We start from the raw sequence: 8305 nt of genomic DNA on the forward strand, positions 1-8305 counted from the left end.
TAAAGTTAAAAAGTAAAACGAAAATCCTGTGAGGAAGAGTTCACACCAAAGGCACAGGACAAGGCAGCGTAAGCAGTGCAAGTGCTTTGGGACCCACAACCATGGACTCAACGTCAAGAGACACGACACCCAATGGCTACTGAATGATGCAGCACTAAAAACAATGCCACAAAGTTAAGCTGCATCATTGCGATGAGTGTTCTAATTCTGGCCACTGCATTCCAACATTGATCAGGGGTCCCACGGGGGACTGTGCAAATGACTGACGGGAAGAATGTCAAGAAGGCTTGCCTTGTCTTGCTGGGATATACAAACTGATCACGGTGGTTTGGGTGCCAGCAAACTCAGTCATTGTTGTTGGTCAAAGAACGTGCTCTACTTCAGGTGCTTTGGTTCTTGCAAATACTTCATGGTTGATTCAGCAGTGCGATAAGAGCAGAGTGGCTTGGCAAGAGGACAAATGTCTCGATCTTCCGCTGTCCAGTCGACACACTGAGAGCACACGGTGCCTTTGGCCCCGCTTCCTACATAGTAATGACCTGCTAAGTTCAAACTAAAATATTGGCAAATAGCCCCTGTGAAACTAATTGCAGAGGGAGGGACCCAAGATACCGCTGTGGATTGGTCCTACTGATTGACTGACAGAATGCTCTCTCTTCATCCTTCAGCTCTTCCTGTCTCCCTGTCTCTTTCTTCCTTTGACTCAGTCTTTCCCTCAAACTCTATTCCTCTCATCTCCTCCCCATCTCCCCTTCACCCCCCAGCCCCGCCTCTCTCGCCCCACTCCGTTTAGATCAGAGTGCTGCAGTGTAGCTGCTCGCTTTGATTTCCGATCAATTGAGGGAACAGAAATGTTCCCTGGCGCCTGCCTAGTCCGTCGGCCTTCAAAGCAGCAGCATGACGGCAGGGTGGAACATGAATGTCAGCAGGACCACACCGGGAGGTGGGCGCACGCTGTCGCCCCGCATTTACATAACAGTAACCGGCAGTTGCAACAGTCCAAATGCTAATGCTAATGTCTTGACCCCGGTGCCCAGATCTCAGCCTCCCCACGCGGTTATGCAGCGGTTTCGCAGTGCATCGAGTTGTTTCATTTTAAGGTGCGTTCATCAACTGGATACAAGACGGCGTGTAGTGTTTTGCGTCGTGATTTATCGGTTGCGTACAAATTGGAGCAGATGTCTCCGCGGGTCTGGCGAAATGCTTGTGTCTGGTATGTGTGATGTGAATAGTTTAGTCATGGTGCTGGATCCATGTGGCCAAAGTGCTAGCCATGTCCAACTTTTCTCCCGTTTCCTATGATTTATCCTCTCCATTTTTCCCACGCTCATTGGAGACAGACTGAGCACACCAGACCAGCTGTCATTAGCACAGCACAGTGGTTTCTTCTCTGTCTCCTTCCCAAAGTAGTGGCATGCACAAAAAGGAATACTGTAGGGTGCCATTAGTGAAGCCCTCCGTTAGATGAGCCTGGCTATGCTTGCCAGTTACCAGACAGTGTCACCTGTCATGGCTGTGAGCCTGTGAACGCTAAAGAAAACCTGTGAGCTGCAACTCGTTGGTGCGTTTTCTGATCTTTGCCTGGCAGTGGTCTCTATAATCAAGGCTTTTTAACTCTTCCGCAACGCAGACTGCTTTTGATTTATGGAAGTCTCATGTTCTCACATGGCCGCAACTTAATTTGGTCGCAACCACACCTATTGCTTGGATCTCAAGAGCCAGGAAGGGACTCCTTTGTCCTCACTAAAAACAGAAAAATCATGTTGGCCTGGAATGTGATTAAGAATTAAAACAAACGTGTCGCCTTAAACAGAAAAGCTTTCTTTGGTGAGTGTGCAAGTGGGGCTGGGTGGGGCTGGGTGGGGCTGAGTGGGGCTGGGTGGGGCTGGGTGGGGCTGAGTGGGGCTGGGTGGGGCTGAGTGGGGCTGGGTGGGGCTGAGTGGGTGTGTGTGTGTGTGTGTCTGAATGTATGTCTAAATCTGCGTGTGTTCAACTGTTCAAGCCCAGAAAGAAGCAGAAAAAGATTCATGGGTCCAAAGAACGAGACAAAATAGACTACATATGAACAAATCAAAATGTTAATCACTCTGTAATAACTCAATCTGAAATTCACTCAAAGTTGAGCACTTGTGAGACCATGGAAACTCAACCGAGGTGCCATTTTCTCTTTAAATGGCACTACAGAACTGCAGAGGGAAACAGAGTGAAATAAACACATAGGTTTTAAGTCTCATTAGCAGTGATTTCCTGTTAGGCCTAAAGAGAGGCAGAGGGCTGGAGGAAATAGCATGGTTAATGATGTGTGGAACCCAGGCTAATTAATCAGATAAACAGTACCAACGGGCTGCACCCGAGCTATCACAACGGGACTATTGGTAGATGACTTCAGGGGGGAGCGGAGTGCATATCAAATTATACCAAGGGCTGAACACTTAAACTAGGAGACTTGTTTGGAGTGTTAGAAGGGATGGGAGAACTGTACGTGCCTGGGTGCGTTGCTGCAGACTGGTGTTTGGGAAGAACGAACTGTCAAGACTGTCAAGAAAAACATCATGTTACTGTAGCTTTATCCAAAGATAAAGGAAAAAACAGAATGGCCACAAAGGAGTTTTGTTCTAACAATTATGCTTGGCTTTCTGTGTGAACTGTGAGGTTCAAGTAAATAACACTTCTCATTTAAAAGGGAATGTAACACCAGGCAACCATTGGCAATATGTCCTGATGCACACAGAATTAACTCGCCATTGTAATCATGTTCTATAGGCTATAGGCGAACGTATGAATGCCTGTTATTCTGTCTTGGGGAGATATCCGTTTGCCAATTAACTCCACACAAGATGAAGAATCCTTGATTTAGGACCTTATCCATGTGAGCTTTATGAGGACAAGGAGGATTAGGGGCCAGGAACCTTTGTAATTGGGTCCATTGGGCCAGAGTCTTAGAAAAAAACATGGGCCACGTCTCAAATGGCACCCTATTCTCAGAGCGGTGCACTATTTCTGACCGCAGGCAAACAGGGCCTATTCAGACTGTGTGGATGACGTAGGGACTGGGATGTCATTTGGAACATGCTCTGGAGATCCGAATCACACTTTGTTAAGGGCAACTTGACATTTGAGGGGGATGGCTCGGGCAGGAATGAAAACGTGTTGTACAATACTGCGCTACATAAGATGTTGACGTGTCAGTCCGTACTTCCGCCTGAAATGGTGTTCACATGCTGGTGTGATTATGACTCTAGCGGGACTCGATGGGAAAGCAAATAGTTCTGTCTGATGAGGATCCGGCAGGCTTTAAAAAAACCCGTTCCAGCCCGTTAAGCCCACTCCACAGATATGTATCTGAACAGTACATCCTCGCTGTACTGCGACGTTGGTACTTACTTAAAGCTGTGTGCCTGCTCCAAGGCAGTCCTCCTTGTCCCAGGTTTGGGCTTGAACTTCTTCATCCTGGTGTCTCTGACCTCCAGCCTGCTGTTCCGACGCAGTATGATCCGGAGCAACGTGGCCGTCTTCATCCTAGGTAGACTTTACATTTTCTGTTTTTACATTTCGGTCATGTGTTGGGTTTATCCATGGCAACTAATAATCGGAGCGTTCAACAAGGTGGAGTGGCTCCAACAAACACAGACCATTGTCATTGTGAGCGGGGCTTTCCTCAAGACAGTGGATGTTCCTGCATAACTAGTGCATGAACCGGAGTGTTTGACACCGGTGTAGCTGGTTTTTAGGTCACTCGGATAGAAAAGCCTGCTAAATGACACAGCGTATGTCACAGTTCATCTTATAATGTACGTGTTCTTTGTAAATGAGTGCGGCTGCTGGGAAGGTAGAAGAGTAAAGGTGTATGTTTTCAGGCAGTACAGTGTGCAACCTGGTGAACCTGAGTCTGTGGCCTCTGGTGATCCATTGGAGGACCCACGGGCGCTGGGCCCTTGGCGAGGGTCTCTGTGAGGTCATGGTGAGCGCCAAGCAGCTGACTTCCTCAGGTACACCCTCAATGTACAGTTGCAAAAGTTTGTTAACTTTCCTCCCAAAACAGTTTTTAGGAAACATTCCGGGCGTTTCTGAACCCCATTAAAAACAACGGTCATCTGTTAGAACGTGCAAAACCCTTCAATTATCATTGTTAACTAAATCTTCCTGTACCATTAAAATGTAGATCACATTTTCTCCTTCTGTGTCTCCTTCAGCATCATTCCACTATGTGTGCTTCATCTCCTTCTCCATCTACCTCACGGTGGTGTGTGGCTGCGGTGGTCTGGTGAACAGCAAGGTGTTCCTGGTCCTGGAGGTGCTCTTCCCCCTGCTCCCAGTAGGGCTGAAGGAGCTGACCGAGTGGATCCTGGCGAGCAGGGTGGAACATCTGGACACCTTTAACCACACCTGCTTTTCCTACATCAACGATAAAGTCATCCGGGTTCTCACGCTGGTCAAGGTTCATTTACTGACTCGTTCGCGTTATTCACATGCTAGATTTGACGGACGTTTCCGAAGCTATCTGGTGCGTTCATTATTTATTCATGAATTTGATTAAATGAATAACGTATCTGTGTATTTATCTGTTTAAGATCGCTGTGTTCCTGCCTCTGAACGTGTATTTCTACGCCCATGTGCTGCACACCATTGTCAGGAGTGCCCTGGAGATGCACAGGAGCCAGGCAGTCAATAGGAAACTAGCCAAAGTTTTCAGTGCCATCTGCCTGATTACACTGCTGGCACATCTTCCTGGTGAGTAACTGATAACTACCTAGTCTGTTCCCTTCATATAGTACATAGCATATGTGCAATGTTCCGCTTGTTATTGGTTAGAACCGTCACTGAACTGGCCATATTTCCATGTGGGGGACCTGTATAGTGGTTAGTGGCATGTCCTCAAGCATTGCATTCTGAGTTTAGCACAATGTTTAAAACTGGATACTTTCATCTCCTCTCTTCTTGATCATCTCTCTCTTTCTCTTCTGTTGTTCTCACCTCTTGTTGTCCTTCGATAGGGGGGGTATTCACCCTGATGAACGAGCCTACAGTGTGTCAGGAGATGGTGAAGGAGTTTCTTCTAGACCTTCCTCTCATCTCCAGCCCCATTGTCCTTCTGTGTATGAATAAAGAGCTGCGGACCCCGTGCCTGACCTTATTAAAACACAAAGCTGGCTCTCACAGCGAGAAAGACAAGTCAGGTAGCGAGACAGATGAGCAACACAAGAGTATGACCACGGGGGAGACATTCATAACCAGCGGGTGTAATATGTGAGGTGGATATTATAGTATAATTAACGTATGTGCTTCAACATAAAATACATCACATAACAATAGAAAATTGCCTTTAATGTGATTTATTTGATTATGACTGTGGTTTAGAATAATGCTATGATTTCATTAAACATGTTAAAACAAACAACCTGTGTTTTTGAAATGATGAGGGAGACATTTTCTGGCTGAGCTTTTCATCAGTGGATATGTACTGAGCTCTAGTGGTAACAGATAGCCATACACTTCACAGCAGATGTTATGGAGGACCATGGACATTGTTTAAATGATACATTTAAAAACTATATTCTTGTTGTTTTTAGATGTACTTAACAAAGGGCTAATAGAGACATAGATGGAAGTAAATAGTATTTCACAGTAATTACCATTAAGCTTGTTTTATTCATCTAATTTATTTTACTGTCCTTTCAGTACACCTGACTAAGATTCTAAACTGTGGACAGTTTTCATTTAACCTTTAATGGGTTAGGACATGGGTTTAAACCACTAGGAATTTGCTGCTTAGTCCTCTATGTGAAAATCACATAAAGAACTGAATGTTTGTATTCAATATCGGATTTCAGGAAAATTTACTGAACATGGACTTCTATGTGAGAACTCATTTTGCGTTTAGTTTCTGAAGGCATTATTTGATATAGACAGCAGATGGTGCTGTCTAACTAAAAGTGAGATAACACATGGTCAAGCTATGGTTATTCCAAGATTAAATGAATAACAATGTATTTATTATTCCGTAGTGGATTTAGTCTGCTGGGTATTGGTGAGAGAAGATTACATAAAAATGCCTACTTTCTCACATTTCATAATACAAATTACACACAAATGCACACGAACAGACTTATGAACAGTCCCACGCGCGCGTACACACCATAGATAATACAAAATCAGTGTAGTCCTCTACACAGTTCCTTTCGAGTGTGTCTCCGACAGGTTGCCACCAGCATTTGACCCTTGACCAAATTAATTTCCCACATCACCTTTCAACACAGACAAATAAAGGATATTGTCGTTACTGACAACTGTGTTCCTTCCCACATTCATAACTAACTAAATAACGAAATAATCTGTAAGTAACATAATTAAGCATTTGCTGTGGCCAGACGTAGCTGGGCTCATGTTAGTTTACCGCAGTAGACGGTTGGTGCAGTGCAGTTGTATGGGAGTCCTGACTGAAGCATCACACAGAGAAAAGTACATCTGAGACATCTGTCTTCGGCTGAGTTTTGTATGCTGCTTTAAAGGGCAGATTGCATAGATTTGTACTCACTGAAGTAACAACACGTAATGGTAAATACTATGTAACTTGTAACATAGCCACGAATTACCTATGAGACCAAAAGTAGTTAGGTAGTACTTATTTTTGGAGTTTTTAAAAAAAGACATTAGCTTATTTTTTCCCCTTGTTTCGAATAGGAGTCAATCCGGTGAGCTTTTGGTCCTATAATTTAACCACTAGGCTATTGGATTTTTGCCATAATGGTTAGTATAACTGCCACAGATGTTTCAAACTAAGATTGTAATACTTTCAGTAACACATTACAAAGCAGACTTGACAAAAAAATTCCAATCACCCCGCTTTCTGGCTACCCTTTGCTTAATTAATAAACAAGGTACATAACAAAATACATTAAAACCGATAACATTGAATTAGAAAAAGCAGTGTCTACGATTTTGTCGTGACTTTCCCCAGTGTATTTTTGATAAGAGTTATTTGGTATTTCTATTAGAGAATACGTTTTTGATAAGAGGTATTGGGGATTTCTGTTGGAAAAAACATTTTTGATTAGAGTTATTTGGTATTTCTATTAGAAAATATGTTTTTGATGAGAGTTATTTGGGATTTCTATAAGAAAATACATTTTTGATTATGGTTATTTGGGATTTCTATTAGAAAATACATTTTTGCATATCTTTATAAGCTACAATCTTTACTACTCTAGCTAGCTTGAGCTGGCTTATGATAGCCACCAGACACAGATTTTGTGGTTGTGTCATTACTTTGACTTGCTCGTAGACAGCTTGTGGAGTGTTCCCACCGTACTGTGCTCTTTGCCAACAGCAACAGCATTTACTGGACTCAGTGGAGAGCTGAGTAAGGATTTAATTTTTGTACTGAATGGTGTGAACCTGGCAAAGCTACCATACACCAAATATCGGTATTAAATGGAGTGACATCATCTCATTCTGTTTGCTGTGAATATAAAACCTCAGTAGTTAACCATCTATTTGAGCTACTAATAGATAATTTACCTAGGGAGCAGGCAGGTGACATTTAGATCACATATGCCGGTCAAGTGCCATTTTGTTCTGCGGGGGAGATGGCTGATTTTGGAAAAATCACCACTTAAACGAAAAACCATGACTTAACGGTTGAAACTACAGACTCATAAATGCACTCTTTAGACTCTGTCATCTCTGGAACACAAGGTTTTGCTCTACAAAGAAAGGTAAGCTAAGTCCTGTAAACATATTGCAGGTAGATATGGATGTGGAAACACTTTTCTATACACAATGTAACTAACTGATGTAAGAAATGCACTGCAAGTATTGTTTTGGGAGAAACTGCTCATATGCATTCATGTTTATCCACAATATCATTAAAGTGAGTTAGCTGTACATTTTTAATTTTTTTTCCCATGACAAGCCTATCTACAGCCGAGTTGTTCACCACACCTCATACCTATTTCGATTATGGTCGGTTTTGCCCACTTCTTAACTTTGACACTATAACACACAACATCTAAGCAGAAACACAAGTACTTTATGTAACATTGGTGGTGGCTGCATAAGATTATGGGATATGAGTGGTGAGTATCTAACAGACATTGATTTTCAGTTGACACATTACACACAGTAGCCGTTCTATTACACTCAATGCTATCTAGATGCAGAGAGATGAGCAGGCTTTCCAGTGCTCTATTGTACTACAGTACAGAGGTGGCTTGATCTGGTGATAGTCTTAACAGTCACTATGTGATTGATAGCCAGCTGCTAAGGGCCAAGAAACTGTTCTGGTGGTAGGATATTTTGCTCGTGA

General features: G+C 43.3%; 1 protein-coding gene across 1 annotated transcript; it reads left to right on the forward strand.

The window, feature by feature from the left end:
- The first annotated feature begins 820 nt into the window (after nucleotides 1-820).
- On the forward strand, nucleotides 821-5259 carry LOC109615708. The gene is made up of 5 exons (XM_020045906.2): nucleotides 821-978; nucleotides 3858-3989; nucleotides 4194-4438; nucleotides 4572-4731; nucleotides 4995-5259. Exons 1-5 carry the CDS (start codon nucleotides 852-854, stop codon nucleotides 5249-5251), a joined length of 921 nt encoding a protein of 306 aa, XP_019901465.2. The 5' UTR covers nucleotides 821-851; the 3' UTR covers nucleotides 5252-5259.
- The last annotated feature ends 3046 nt before the right edge of the window (nucleotides 5260-8305 follow it).

Source organism: Esox lucius, chromosome 4 (genome assembly GCF_011004845.1).
Source record: "Esox lucius isolate fEsoLuc1 chromosome 4, fEsoLuc1.pri, whole genome shotgun sequence".
NCBI classification, from domain to species: Eukaryota; Metazoa; Chordata; class Actinopteri; order Esociformes; family Esocidae; genus Esox; species Esox lucius.

Excerpts from the sequence above, each read along its gene's own strand:
- LOC109615708 (XM_020045906.2), top strand. The coding sequence starts at position 852 with ATGTTCCCTGGCGCCTGCCTAGTCCGTCGGCCTTCAAAGCAGCAGCAT. Across the intron at positions 979-3,857 it reads CGCCCCGCATTTACATAACA|GCAGTACAGTGTGCAACCTG; the intron begins GTAACCGGCAGT and ends GTATGTTTTCAG. Across the intron at positions 4,732-4,994 it reads ACTGCTGGCACATCTTCCTG|GGGGGGTATTCACCCTGATG; the intron begins GTGAGTAACTGA and ends GTCCTTCGATAG.